General features: G+C 35.1%; 1 protein-coding gene and 1 long non-coding RNA gene across 3 annotated transcripts; one reads left to right on the forward strand and one right to left on the reverse strand.

The window, feature by feature from the left end:
• Positions 1 to 3003: 3003 nt before the first annotated feature.
• On the reverse strand, positions 3004 to 13371 carry LOC107936635 (transcriptional activator DEMETER). Of its 2 annotated transcripts, XM_041111320.1 has the most exons (19): positions 12936 to 13371; positions 10739 to 12520; positions 10244 to 10639; positions 9700 to 9790; positions 8153 to 9620; positions 7974 to 8053; positions 7722 to 7806; positions 7559 to 7650; positions 7403 to 7471; positions 7229 to 7265; positions 7050 to 7132; positions 6247 to 6720; positions 5838 to 5874; positions 5686 to 5743; positions 5467 to 5606; positions 5294 to 5359; positions 5082 to 5196; positions 4963 to 5001; positions 3004 to 3342 (listed from the first exon to the last, which is right to left on the reverse strand). In XM_041111320.1, the coding sequence occupies exons 1-19, from the start codon at positions 13369 to 13371 to the stop codon at positions 3218 to 3220; spliced, it is 5673 nt and encodes a 1890-aa protein (XP_040967254.1). In that variant the 3' UTR covers positions 3004 to 3217. The 2 variants fall into 2 exon arrangements, with proteins under 2 accessions (XP_040967254.1, XP_040967255.1); XM_041111321.1 differs by lacking the exon at positions 12936 to 13371 and having other exon boundaries at positions 10739 to 12551.
• Positions 12381 to 13538, forward strand: LOC121228145 (uncharacterized). Its single transcript, XR_005925636.1, has 2 exons — positions 12381 to 12531; positions 12959 to 13538. It is a non-coding gene; the product is annotated as an uncharacterized lncRNA (long non-coding RNA).
• The last annotated feature ends 1957 nt before the right edge of the window (positions 13539 to 15495 follow it).

The following is a 15495-nucleotide window of genomic DNA, read 5'->3' on the forward strand; positions in this document are numbered from 1 at the left end:
CACTTGTTCAACTCAATTTGATTCTCATGTTTAACACAAAATTTCAGAAATTTCTACTCTTTACCATCTCGAGAATAAATCAAATTATTTGGAATAAAATTCATGCCTAGAATAACTGTTTCTTCACCCATTGATGTTGACATTTTGGGCATGTTGCAAGCCTCTAGATTGTTTGTATAGCTCCATTTCTTCATTCTTGTGTAAGCAAATTTTTGGTAGTGTTGGTACAAAAGCAAAAAAAGAAAAAAGAAAGAAAGGGTTATTGGGTACTTTTTAATATTGCTGTTTATTGAATTCTTTTCTTCTCATGTTCATAGTCTTTTTCTAAGTACATTCTCTTTGTAAAATCTTTATTATCATTTGGGTTGAATCAGTAGATAAAGAGATACTCAAAAGCATAATTTTGTTTGAATAAATTGGTTTTTGTCATTCAATTAGAGATAGCTTTTCTCTATTATCATATACAAATATTTAACACAAATATATTCTTATATATTTGAAATATCATACATCATTTATATATTTCAATTGCATTGCTTAGAGCAGTAGACAAACTAGGACATAACATGAAAAAAAAACCCATCTCATCTACAATAATTGTTAGCCTGGAAGTTTAATCTTAGAAGTTAAAATTTCAAGTCACTCACAGAATATAATAAACTTGTTATGTGAATATATGTTTGGCTAGGTAGACAACTAGAACCATTGGAAGAAATTAAAACAAATGAGAATTATTTACGCAATTTAAACTTAATTTATGTTTGCAGAGTCTTGCTTTGATAATCAATCCACTAAATTTATTTGTTTTGCTAATGATATTTTAGCACCTTAAATATGCAAGCATTGCAGTTTAAAAATAATAAAATGGATTATATATTATTTTTCAAATATTATATATTATGATTTTTATTAAATTATATTTTAATAATAATTATACTAATAATGTTATTTAATAATAATCCTATTAAAATTTAATAGCAATAATAATAATCATATACCTAATAAAAATTCTGTTAAGAGTATCCTGGTCATTTAAGCTTATTTCCTTATACTATTACAACATTTATTCCATTCAACCAAACACAAGAATACAATTACAAATTTATTCTATTTTTTTGAACTAAACAATTGAATTACTGATTACAGTTCTATTCTATTACATATCTATTCCATTACAGCCCTATTTCATTCACTCCAACCAAATGTGATGTAAGTCTCAGGGCTTAAACTTTCGTGCCTAAGTTTTTCTTAAATAAAAAAAGCAAAAATAGAAAATGAATTAAAATATAAAATATTTAAAATTTATTGAAAAAAAACCATACACTTAATAATTTTTTTAATTTATTACACTCGGTGAAATAACCAATTTTTAATGAATAAATACTTTTTAAAATACCTTTTAGAGTATAGATGAGCACAAAATAAATATAATATAATTACATGTTTAATTTTGTTTAAATATATTTTCAAATTTTAAAATAAATAGAAATATTAACAAAATAAATCTTTTTTTTGTTTTTTGGATAACGTTGCATGCTTACAATTTCGGGGAAAAAGAAATAGTTGTCGGGCCTCAAAATTGTAAGTGTCAACACAAACTTTAACCACCTGTGGGGTAAATAAGCTACATTGAACCATGGATCAAATTCAGGCCGCAAAGTCCAATCGAGAGTCCAGCACTCGCCGAATATCAAAGGGGCCTAAAAACAGTAAGGCATAAGAATTTAGATCAAACTAGGAGGGAAAGACAAAGGAAGGCGGTAAGGCGGCAAAAGTAGCAAATTCTCGAATACTTGTATATCAATATATCTTCCTTCTCAAACTGCAATTGTCCGATGCTTCTCTTGCTTCCTCAGCTTATCTTTTCGTCATTCTACAAATTCAAAAAAAGGTTTGTTTCTCGATCCAATCTCTTTCCTTTAAATGTTTTCTTTCCTTTAAATGTTTTCTTTCTTTTTAAAGAATTGGAATCGAGCTCTTCCTGATATGTTTCTGCGCCCGTTGATATGCTCGTTTGATTTAAAATGAAACGTGCTTCACTGTGTCCTTTTGTTGATTGACGTTTAGTTTTTTTTGTCCTTTTTTAAATTTTATGTTTCCGTTTTGGCTAATTTGAGGTCTGAGACACATTAGTAATTATGAGCAGGATTTTTTTCATGTTTAGCTAATTGTTCCGACTTTCGATTAGTAGCGATCTGGAGATTTTATATTATGGAGGAAGATAAAGGATTTTAAAGCTTCGATTCATTCATTCTTTCTTTTGACGAAATCTATTGAATCTGCAATTAAGGTCCGTGTTTGTTATTCATTGATTTCTTTTTGATCATTTATGTGAACTTATAATTGGAGAAATTTATAAAATCGAGTTGAAGGCTGAGGATTCAGCATCTTGTACCCACAATTGCAGTGAATATGATATTCAATATTGGATAGATAGATCTAAGTTATTTCAATCCCTGGAGACTTTATTCTCGACTAAGAACGTGGAATTTCTCGGATGATCGAATCAAAGTTTATTTATGGTTGTTTGTAAGGTAAATGTTATCATTAAAACTCCGGAATATGTGTAATGTGATTTGAATTGACACATTGGATCATCATGCAAGCGGAATGTCTGTTTTTGATTGCCATTAGAAGTAGAAATACATAAGTAACCAGGATGATGGTCTCTTTTTTTTTTTATATCCACGTTACTCTATTGTTTGCATATCTTTCTCCACCCTGTCATTTTAGGGTGAAATTCCCAGGTTCCGTTGTTTTCTTACTTTATATCCCCTCCCTTCTTTTACCGCATTGCTGTCACTTTGATTTTGTGAGCCTTCCAGTAAGCTCCAGTCAATTTTCTTTTAAACGTTTATCACTTGTTATTTTTTAAGGTATACAATAAATTTGTTTCTCTGCATGCTTAATTGCTGGAAGGTGGCCTGGTCCATACGCTTTAACCTTGTTCATTGTAGGAAAAAGTTCTAGCAATTAGCATATGACACAGTTTGTTGAAACTGATTTCTGAAAAATTGCCCAAAATTTGAGCACGAAACTAAATAATTACAACCTTGTTAAACAGTATACAGCCCTACATGCTTTTTCATTATGGGTTATACAAGGAATTCACATTTCCCTACAAGCCAAGTCAGTGGTGTAAAATGCAATTCCATTTCTTCATACATGGTTATTTGGTCAATGTTGACTTGTTTGGATCTTATGACTCTGCTATCATTTACTCGTCTTCTCCAGCACCCTTGCCTTTTGCTTTGGCCAATCTGCTGGCTGGGAAATGTAATCTAGCCATTAGAGGACGGGGTGCTCGAGATTTCTGGTCAAATCCCCGCACACAAACATATCCTGCAATTTGTCATCAAACAGTATTAAAAAAAATGAAGAATTCGTTAGATGACTTGAATTCTATGGGAAATGACTGATTGTTTGCACCTTGTTCAGGAATTGAAAAACTAGCTGTACCTAAAGTATAAAGAAAGAGTTTTGGCAGAACATTTTATTTCTTCTTGTGGTGGTCAAAGACTTTAGAACAAAACAGGATAGGGCTGTTATTCAATGGTTGAAGGCTATGTTTGAGATTGTCTTGCGGTTTTGGTTAGTCAAAAAATTTGAGTTTATGCTGTTTGAGAGCTCTAAAGCAATAGGTCTTTACTACTTGAAAATGGTAATTAGGGTCCAAAAAGTATCATTTCAAGATAAAAGTGGGTGAGCCAATTAGTGTATTATTGATAGAACCATTTTGCCCTTGTTCATTGCTAAGCTAACTATGAGTTGGTAAATTGTGGAAAATATCAAAGGGATTGAATTCTTATTTGAGGAGGATAAAGGCTACAATGTTGCTGAAATTATTTGAGGATAAAAAGGCTACAAGGTTGACTGGTTTGTGTGAATTCTTATCTCTTGTTAGAATTCTGAGCCACTTCAATCTCTACTTCAGTCAACATATTCGATTAGGGCTGTTTCAGGCAGTTTAGATCCATTTTGGTTCAGAAATTGAAAGAGGGCTATAATTTCAAGATTTATTAGTTCAAGTGTTTATTTGAGATCTTCATATGGATAGCAGGCAATGAACTTTGATAGAGTTTGAAGACGCTATAAACCCAACTATAACAATATTTCCATGCCTAGGAAATCTGGTACTGTTTGCATGGTAGTTCCTAGATCTAGATTTCTGTAAGTGGGGGCGCTGCTTTGTATTTCTTTTTGGTTCTCCAGTAGCGAGGTTCATCAGAGTTCTCATATGAATAACAAGCAATGAACTTATGTTTTGATGGAGTTTGAAGATGCTATAAGCCCAACTATGACAATATTGTTGTGCCTAGAAAACTGTGTACCACTTGATGTGTATTTGCATGGCAGTTTATAAATCTAGATTTTATTAAGTTGTGAAAGGGAATGAATGGAAAGTGTTTTTTCGTTCTTTTCTGTTTTTCAATAATGAGACGTTATTTTCTATTATGTTCAATTAGACGTCCCTCACAAGGAAAGTATCTACCTTTTTGATCTCTCTTGGGGATTTACTTCTACGGAGAAGTCCTTCGCACTGGGGTTTGATTCCTTTCATTAGAGAAAATTTTCTAGTGGAATTGAAGTCAGCTTAGAATGCATGCACTCGGTAAATTCTATCAAGCCAAGAGAAGAAAGTGCAGCTATTATTATAATGATCTCTTCGCGACGCATCAAAAAGTTCGATGCCATGGTATGATCTTTTCTTTTCTGTTGCTAGATGAAAGCATGGACGTGCTTTTAATCCAGATCTTAAGGCTATTCCTGTGTCCTTGGTGCCCATGGAATTGGAAATTCATAGATTTTGAGGGGGTTGATGAGCTGTTTTATGTTTTTAAAAAGTTTCAAAGTTCGGAAGTTTATGTGCACCTAAGACTAAGATCACGGTTACTTATGGGTGACTATTCAAGTCATCGCAAACAGCACTGACATAAAGTTAAAATTGTTGATAATTCTCACCTCTCCAGAAGCAGTGTTGAATTCCCTCTGTTGTTAAGCCTAGTTATCATAAAACATAAACAGTCAGTTATTGATCTTGCTACATTTCTCAGAACAATCTTCTATTGAAATCTTCTAACCTTTAAATATTGAAGGTATGGATGTCCCAAAGTAGACCATTCTCCTTGGCAGGTTCCATAGCCATTCCCTTGGAACGGCAATCGGGTTCAGACTAGAATCATGGTCTGCGAATACCTGCATTGGAATAGTATTTTTCATCTTCATTTTTCCTTAATAAAGAAGAAAATAAATATAAAACTAGAAATTGGTTCAACCAGCGTGCTTGACTTACCTCATTAACTTGGAAATATGTGCCATTTAGGGGAAAGCTACCTCTCATTGCTGTTCGACAAGGTATCTGTTTATGATGTTTTATCATATAGGTAAGCATATGATATTTTGAAATAAGATCCTGAATGCAATCGTTATATTTCTTCATACTATTTGTTAAATTTGTTTTCTTACTAAAAGTGTTCCCCTGACAATCTGAGATTCTGCTTCCCGAATACTATTGCAAGAGAAACATGTCTCATCATCACACAATTTGCCATGCTCTTGGGAATTACACCTTCTTTCGGGCTGTTGAATGGAGTTTGCCGTTTCACCTGGTGTAAGCAGAATATTATGTCATCTCAGGAGGTCTGAAAGAGTTTGTCATACTATGTTATTAAGTGGTGTCCATACCTGGTGTCCATATGGCAAGAAGGTACTTGCACGGGTCGTCAGGTTCTCGTTTATCCAACTGTAAGTTTAACATAAGCAACTCATATAAGAAAAAACCAGTTGAAGAAATATGAAAATATTATTCTTTGATTAAGTAGTCAAGAACAACTAACCTCATTTAGAAGAGGGTGTGAATCTGGAAGTTCGTAGCTGTAGGACGGGTTCAAGGAATGAGGAAGGAAAAAAACAAGACAATTAGTATGAAATGGTATCATTTACACTGGACTTGGTGCATTTTTGGCAGAGCCTCTCTATTGTTGAAGGTTGAATATCTTTCTTTAGCATACTTTACTATATTCATAGATTAGTTCCTATAAGTACAATGGCATAATGTACATATTAGGCATGTTGAATTTTTAAACATAATTTGAAGGAGCTAAAACTTGAATTTTCAAGAATTGTAATCTAAGCTCAATTCTGAGCACTTATCTAGAACTAGAAATACTAATAGCATTTTTCATGAAATAGTTAACTTTGGTCTATGTTTCCAAGACTCAAGAGATATGGAAAGTGCCTACTTACACTTGGTGCTCTGTTCTTAGCCGATTCACATTCTTAAGTCGGGGTGTGGGAATAGATGCAGCTTCTGCTGTTAAAGCAACTAAAGCCTTTGACATATCCCCTTCTTGAAGTTCCATGTTATTTTGCATGTAGTTCTGCAAAGTCTGAGTGAACTCTTCCATGTTAAGCTTGATTGTAGGAATTTCATCAGGGTCTTCCGAGAACATGTCCTCAATGTCATTTTCTGCTACTTGTGTGCACTCAGGTTCTGGACTTGCTGGCTCTTCAATAATAGGGTCACATTTATTAATGGTGGATGCGGCTTGTAACTGTTGGTTTGCTTCAGACTGATAGTTCCTGTCTGATAGTTCATTTGGCTGCGGTAAGGGCAGAGCCAGTTGATCAATGATCACAGCTGGATTTCGATCAGATGTTCCATTTTCAGTAGCACTGACAATGCTTTTCTCCTCAGGCCCCGGCAGGGCAAGCCTGGCACTGCATCAATATGGTTTGTGACTAAGTCAATGCAGAGCATGCTAGAGGAAAATAAATTGGTTGACAGTTGCCCTATTTGTGGAACAGCTGCTTATCTAAGAAAACCACATATCTTGTGCTTGTCAAATTCTTTTATCTGTACAATGACTTTATATCATGATCTATTTGTAGATTTAGTTGATTATTTGGCTTCTTAGGGCTTGAGGTTTAGCTGAGCTTTAGGATGGGTACAGAAACTGTTCTAGATGGTTGCAGACTGACACAATATGATCTTGTGTAACTGGAAGTACAACTAAAAAGTGGAATGGTGAAATCTTTCATAATCGAACCTTGCGAATGCACTGGCAAAATGTCTACATTCTCCTCTCATTGGACATGCATTGCAGTTTGGTTTGCCTTTTGTACAGAAAACCTGCATTAATCTCAGAGAATTTTTTGTTGTCAGACTTAGATTGTTTCTGGTCAGCAAAAAGTAAGTTTGTTCACTCTAAGCACGTATACAGCACACCTTTCCAAATGTGATCATCTGATAATGTAGCTCATACCTGTTCAGTAGATAGTTTAATGAGTTAGCAAATACGAAGTGAGTTAGCAAATACGAAGCTCTGATAAGAAATTTGTTTTGCTTTTGGGAATAAATGCATTTGCTTGAGTCAAGTAATAAAGTGAAGTGGTTCTTTACAATGTTCTTTGATCCAGCTTGCACAGTCGGGGCCATAGATATTTCTGGATGGATTCCAGGATGGGGTACCTAAGTAGACGGAACAAATTCAGCAGATTTCTTGTCAAGTATTTTGTTTCTTTCTGAATTTTCTGCTTGATAATTCATAGTACTTACAGCTCTAGGAGATGCAATTGAAGGGACTCTGGCAGCGGCTGAAGGGGGACCCATCCCAATCTTACTGCTATTCGTCCAACATTTGTGTCAACCTGTCAAGCAAGTATAGAAGTTAAATTTTGCATTTTCTGCCATGGTTTATTTACCCAACTGATTAACTTACTGGGAAAGCGAGATGGTGAAGTGTCAGAAGCCGAACACACTCAACACTTTTTAGCCCCAGTCCTCTTATACTTAGCAGGTACTCTCTGCAACAAGGTTACAAATTCTTAAGGAGCTTTCTGTTTCGCTAAAAGCATATAAAATGTTGAGAAGTAATGTTCTTTTTAGATATACATGCAACATACTAATACGATATTTATCAAAAATGGTCTTCTAAATGCATTTAAGTATTCTTTTGGTTCCTTCGGCTTACTTTGCTTTGTCTGGTGGAACATCTCTCAACCACTCCAGGTCAATGCTTCCATGATCTCTAACCAGTCTGTTGAGGAAATCCTGTGTGGAACTTACTTACAGTTAGCGGTTATGCAGTAAGATTTGTGGTAAGATTTGTGGTGAATTTGATAACTTGACCTTACATTGTTATACTTTTACCTTTATTCGTTGAGCAAGCACATTATTCATCCCACGTTCCTTTATTGTCTCAGCAATCTCATGAACTTCTGCACATCTCACTGCTTCCCAGTCTAGTGAGTCCATGGTTTTCTCTGTTTTTTCTCTTTTTCTTCCATTTACTTCTGTCTGTTTTCTTAAGCTATCCCAGTCAAAATCATCTTTTTTCTCTTTCTTGACCTTTCTGCCTTCTGATTTTAATTCCCCAACCATTGAATTGAGCTCCTTATTAGATGAAGAGTCATGTGTATACAAGTTTGACTCTTGCATTTTCTGTTGTGGGGTTCTTTGATTATCAAATGCAGTAGAGCTTTCTGTAATGTCCAAGGTTTCTTCCGAATGTTTACTTACATGCCTCAACATTTCTTTGTTTTGTGCCTCAGCTGGTGATTCAACAAGATTTATAGTGTCTTGAAGCAGCCCCTTTGGACAGTGGGAAACTGTCATCTCAACTGGTATAGTGTTGGTGCTTGATTGAAAATTTTCAAAGGAAGATTGTTGGGTCACCTGTACAGACCTGGTTTTGTCATTTTGATCCATTGATTGAGATGCAGATTCTTGTGTTAATGGACTTAGTCTTTTTATCATGTTTTCATCTATCGTCTTGGAAGCCTCAGACACTCTTGTTTCTTCTTTTAACGTCTCAAACTGTCCAGTTTCTCTTACTTCTGAGTTTAGAGTAAGATATGGATGGTAATTAGCTGATGGCATAAGGTCTTCCCTTGTGAAGCTTTTAGGACCATTTGAGTTGTCACAGTTTTCTCTTTGGTGATTCTGGAATTGGCTTGTTCTGACATTTGAGTTCTCATTAGGAGACATATTCTGATGACTCTGAACTTCATGCAGCCTGGCAGATCCAACCATCTGTAAAAGTTGTACAAAAGAAGTAGATCCATTCAAGATGTTAAAAATAGGCCCCTTAGTATGATCAGCCCCTTCTGAGTTGCCCTCTGAACATGATCCTGTTCTTTCAGCAGTTTGAACCAATGAAAAGTCCCCAGAATTCTCAGATGAAACCACAGAATTTTGAGATGAGAGGACATCATTAGTCTCTTCGTCTCCTTTGAAACAGTCAGTTTTTCCCCTGATTGTTTCCATGTTCGGTCTGTTTGCTGTGGAGTCACAATATGTACTCAAACCACTTCCTGAAGAGTTCAACAAGTTGCACTTCGGTTCATTTAGTGAGCTTACAGTGGCAGTACTACTTCCAGAGAGTTCTTCGCTGTTGGCAACCTCTTTTTCTTCAGAGTCTTGATACCCATCAACAGTCATTGAACTTTGGTCACCAACTGGTTGAATAGCAGTCTTTGCATCCCACTTTATACTTTCTTCTGGCTCCAAGACATAGAACTCTGCTCCATTAACTAAGCTTGTTCCCTCTTGATGATACAACTTGTCCTTGCTTTTTGATTTGATAGGAAAACGAGCAGCAAGAGACATGAATGCAGAACTGGCAAAGGGTGAACAGAAATTAAAATATTTCCTTTTAACTGTTTGGGTCATTAAATATTCTAGGACCTTTAGCTTACCTAGAAAGATGGTCAGAGACATTCTGAGTAAGAAATACTCCAATCACAGAGTCCAGGACTGATCCTTTCCATGGAGAGAAGCGCCTATCCCCTGTAAAAATAGTAAGGTACTCTCATGAAGGACGCAAAGATGATAGTTCAAAAAGGTGACAAAGCATTGTAAATTCTAATATATGAACATGAAGTAAGTTAACTGAGTTAAATGTCATGGAAGATTTCATTACACTTTGCTTTTATGCTGAAATAGTTTTTGCAATTCATGTTCTCTAAAGATAAATTTCCTTCTTTTTATTCTTAATTCCCTTTTTCTGATCACCTCTCTGTATTGGGTAGAATCCTTCTCTTCCCTTTTATATAGGCATTCATAGGTGGGCTGGAAAGGTTAAATAGTATCTTTTATAGCAACAATGTTAACTGGAATCTCATTTCAATGCATGATAGAACACATTCATTGAAATAATCTTTTTAATTAAAGGTTTAGCAAATGCTTGTAAAATAATTCCTCTAGAGTGTTATTAAGGAAAATATTAGAAAATTAAGTTACCTTGTACAAGGTGCATGCGTGCAATAAATGAGTCTGCACGTCCACTGAATACTCTCCTTTCTTCCTCCCACCATTTTGCCTTCTCTTCATCAGTTCCATCAATACCTTCACTATTTATATTTTCTAAGAGGAGCTTCCAAACCCTATTTGTTTCTTCATCCAGGTCAACCTTGGGTCGTGGGCGTCGCTTTCTGGTAGGCACAAAGGGTACAATGGTTCCATCTCTGTAAACAACAAGTGCATTGTGCTCTTGGTATATCATATTATAAGGGGCGAGTGCATTCTGCTCTTGACATGCAATAGCGCTACCTTCCCTATTGATGTCTAACTGGTTGAACTGTTCAAGAAGTGCATCAACAGAAAAAAATTGTTTCCATATTTCTTCTGGAGAGGCACCTGCATCAGGTTGATTATATTAGTTAAAAGGCTTGGCAGATTGGGGAAGATTACTCAAAAGATTTAAAGGGTGCTTGAAGAGATGAAGTTAGTACTTACGTAAAAGTTTCTTGTGCATTTGGGCTTCATTTGTACTAGAGCATGCTGAACTTACAAGGCAGTTTCTCTTCTTTGTTTGCTTTGTTTTTGCCAGTTTTGCCTGCATGACAAGGGCTTCCATGCTTGTCTGAGGTCTGTCTGTGTTCCCGACTTTCCGCATGTCATAATCAACAGGTGGCTGACTGCTGCAGTATTCTGGGTGCCTTTTACATTGTGCAATTCCATTCAGTGAAGCCAAATCTTGAATCCCTGTGGTTTCTCTGGTTCTCTTTTTCTTTGAACTCTCTGTTTGATTTGAAGCCATGATGTAATTAAAAGTTTGCATTTTATTCAGAGAAAATTTTCTCCCTGCTTCATGTTCTGTTGAAACTCCACTAGAAATGAGTTGATGGGGATTTACTTCCATCTTATCTGCCAGACATGCTTCTGCAGGAACAAGACTTCTTGCAGCTGTGATTGATGAAGATGCACTGGATGTGGCAGAATTTTGCCCTTTACCAGTTCTCTTTCTCCTGTGAATATGTGGAAATTCCATCCCTAGAATCATCTGGTATGCACAGAAATTGTTATAGTGACTCCCATAAGAATTTACAATTCTGGTATCTTCTTGTTGAGTTGCTGCTGACTTTTTTGCTTGTCCTCCCTCCAGTAGCGAGCTGGTTCTGTACTTGGAGTCAATCAGACTTCTTGCTAGTAATTGAGCATCGGAGTCCAATGGGGTGTGTTCATTTCTTTTTAGTCCATCATGGCCAGTGGCTTTATCTTTTCCTCTCCTATTACTGAGCTTCTGGGGATGAGTATTTTGTCTTCTATGGGAGGGATTGTTCTTGGTTGGAACTGGTGTGCCTGGAGCTTGATCTTCAGGCAGAGATAAATCATCTTTCAGCTTTTCCTTTACAGATTGTTTTAGTTCAAAGGCAATCCCTGTCTGTGTCTTTTCTGCGTCCACTTCAATTATGCCACAAAGCTGAACCATAGACTTCGATTGACTTCCTTCTTTCCCCAGGTTTTCTGTCCCTGGACTAGAATTTAAATTGCAGGCTGGCTTGCATGCAGAGCTTTCTTCTCTTTCTTGTCCTTCTGTGTCAAAATCTAATGCCCTCCTGCATGGTTTCTTATTATGCTCGAGTGTTTCTGGATGAGTGGCCCCCTTTCCACCTTCTTCTTGTGTGGGAATTGTTGAGTCTTTGTTGAGTCCCTTTCTTCGCACATACTTCCTCTTACCTGTTGATTTCTCTGCATTCGCTACTCCTGGAAGGATTGATGTGCCGTTTTTCACTGTACTCTTTCGTACATATTTCCTCTTACCAGTCGGGGTTTCTTGAGAACCATCAGGCTTTGGAGTTGCTGGCTTTCTGGGCCTTCCAGGTTTGCCCTCAGTAACTACCTTGGGCCTGTGCTTTCTCTTCCTCTGTTTCTGCTGTGGTGTTGTTATTTCTAGTTCAGCAAGATGGCTGCCTCCATTATCAGAGTTCTGATTTTCCTTGCTCGGTGTAGCAGTCAAGGATGACTCTAGAACAGGCATTTGGAGCCCCTTACTGCATTGAACTACATTCACATCAAGTCTAGCAGGAACCAGTTCATTTGCTTGCTCATCTTGTTTTTCTGTTATGTTCACAATGTATAATTTTCCTATTTCTGGAACCTCTTTCATTTCTGCTGTTCTGGCCTTGTCCGGAGTGATAGGGGCAAAGTCAGAGATGCTAGTTTGAGAGAATGCTTCGCTTGGTCCAGCAGGCAGATTGAAGTCGTAATCATATGGATTCTGTGGAGGAATGACATCTGTAAACAATGTAAGTTTAACCTCATTCATGTGAGAGCACTACAAAATTTAGAACTTTCAACATTTAATGATAAAGAAGACATATAGTGGAGAAATCCCCAGGATGAAAATCGTTGTCTGATTTGTTGCAGGACTTGTGTGCATTCCCCTTTTTTAGTTTTCAAGTAACTTATTGAGATGAAAATTTTGTATACACTGTTGCATAGGAGATGATTATAAATAAAACCAGTTCTGGAAAAAGGAAAAGAATTTCATGTTTCCAATGCCATTCATCTTTACTAGAGGTTTCATTGTTTTTAATTTTTATCTCAATTTCATAATGTGTCTTTAATACTAATTTTAACTCTCTCACAACATATTGACAACTAGGTGCTGTAATTCAAATATAAATAGCATACTAAGTTTGATTCTTACTTTGATTTTTTCTTGGCGTGCAGTTGCCAGCAATCCGTATGTTTCGTTGAGTTGATAAATTTACATGCACAGGAAAGAGCCCAGAAGGTCCACATCCAGAATGATTATTAATTCCCACCGATGCTGCACTTGTAGATGCAGCTGAGACTGCAGTTGCAATAGCTGATAGATCTACAGAAGAAACATTGCCGAGTTCAGCTGGATTCTGTCCGCATGAGAAGCTCTCACTCCAAACTGAAGCTGCCATCAAGTTATTAAAGCTTCCATTTACTTCCGTGCAACTGCCGGAATCGGAGCATGCAACAACTCCTTCAGTTTGAGATTCCTGAGCAAACCCAAATGAGCATCTTTCTGATTCTATACAATTTGCTCCAAATATCTGATTTTCCTGCAACTCAATATGGATCACTGGTCGTTCTTGGCCTTGTTTGCTCATTCTTTTTGCTCCTTGCTCAAAGTTTCAGCTTGATTCCGACTTGCCAGAAGAAGACTAGCCGCTGGTCCTTTAAGCACAATCTTCATATCAAAGGCGAGTGCTTGCCTGAAATTTCCTTTCTGAGGTAATCTTCCTTTACTGTGGACCTCATTTTATCGGACCTATTCTGCCGGGTTTTAAAAAAAAATGAAAGTAATCAGCATAGCTAAAATAGGCAGTAACATTATTATCCTGTTTGGGGTTTAACCAGTACCTAAAAAACCCAGAATTCCGAATCCTCTAAAAATGCTCCAAAAAACAGCTCTTTAACTGATAGATCTCAAGACAGACCACCCCAGCCTGCCATTTCTTGGCAAACACTGATAATAAACGAGGGAAAAATTTTATAGAATAAATATTCATTTATTATACTGGTTATTAAATTTCTGTCTGGTGGATAAAAGATATCAGAAACAGAAACAAAAGAAAATCCTAACAGATTCTTCCTGTAATCTACATTAGATAATTTTTACTTTATATGCTTCTGCCGAATTATATATCAACTCATAAAATAAGATAAAATCCACACAAAAAATCCTCTGAAAATCTAAGAATTACCAGAAAAGTGTCACTGCTGGAGATCTGATTCAATCACTTGAAGCCTAAGGAAATGAGAATAAAGTCGTTCCTTGAAGTGAGAGAAAGTAGGGAAAGATAAACCAAATAGAAAGACCAATTCACCTGCAATCTACAACAATAGGTGAAAAAAAATCCTCAAATGAGGTATTTGTTTGACAGCTGGATGAAAAAAATCCTCTAATGAGTTATTTGATTGACACCTGTCTTAAAAGGACATAAGTAAATTCCAACTCAGTTAAAAAATCCATTTATTTTACAAAATAAATTATATTATTACGAGGTTGTTTTTTATATTTTTATATAAAATTTATATAGAAGTTTTATGATACTATCATTTGGGAACTCTTGACTTCATTATTCCACTAAAATTTTATTTGCTTATTCATAATTTTTTTTATAAATATATGTTTTACATATATTGTTAGCTCACAATAACTATGTATTTTATTGTTATTTTAGATGAAATATATAATAAAATATAAAGTGAAGGATTCAATTATATTAGTGTATAGTAAGATATTAATTTTAAAATTTTACATGTGATTAATACATTTATATTAATAATTTAATAATTAAATTGTCAGAATATTAATTATAGGAAAAATCATGAAAGAAGGTAAAACTATTATAATTTTATACCTGTAAATGGATTATTTTTTAAATATTAAATATTTATACCTTTTGTCGTGTGTTTTTTTTTTGCAAATTCGCTTATTACAAATTTGAATAGTAGACTTATTATTTAATGCAAGTTTATAACATAGTTGAATATGAATCTTTGGATATTTACAGATCAAAATTCATTTTGATTTTAATTCAAATTTTATATTTATTATTTTTATCTTTTAAAAATAAAAATAAATCTTCAACTAATTTACAAATAATATAAATTCGTAATACATAAAATGTAAGTTAGTTATTATCATAAATTTTAAGTTTTTAATTTAATGTTTTTTGTTTGACCGTTCTCTTAAAGGATATGCATGGCATTTTTCTTCGTGAACGGAATTTTAGTTTTCGCCTCTCGAAGGGCAACAAGACGAGCAACTGTTTTTTTTATACAATCTAAATTATTGATACATTTTTCTAATATTTTTTAATAATAAATTAAACATGTTTCAACATGTTCAAATTTATTTTTTTCTGCACGATGATAGAAATATTGATCTTAATTAAATTAAGATTTCACAGGCATTGTATGATTTAACTTAATTTTATTTTTTTAGAAGACATCTCAACAACTAATAAAACACTTCCACCCACCCATTGTTTAAGCAAAGCTTCAGTTTACTTTTAAACAGAAAGAAAAGAAAAACCCTAATTAGACGACCCTACTACCGAGCAAACCAATTTATTTAGTCTTTGATACCTCCAATTCAAATACAGCAGCCTCAACTTGAGATTGTGAGAATTGGGTCTTTAGTTTTGGTTAGGGATTACGAGCGAGTTTGGGCTTTAGTTTGCTGTGATTCTTGTGCCAATAATAATATATTGCCTCTTATCTAG

This window comes from Gossypium hirsutum, chromosome A04 (assembly GCF_007990345.1).
Source record: "Gossypium hirsutum isolate 1008001.06 chromosome A04, Gossypium_hirsutum_v2.1, whole genome shotgun sequence".
Taxonomy (NCBI): domain Eukaryota; kingdom Viridiplantae; phylum Streptophyta; class Magnoliopsida; order Malvales; family Malvaceae; genus Gossypium; species Gossypium hirsutum.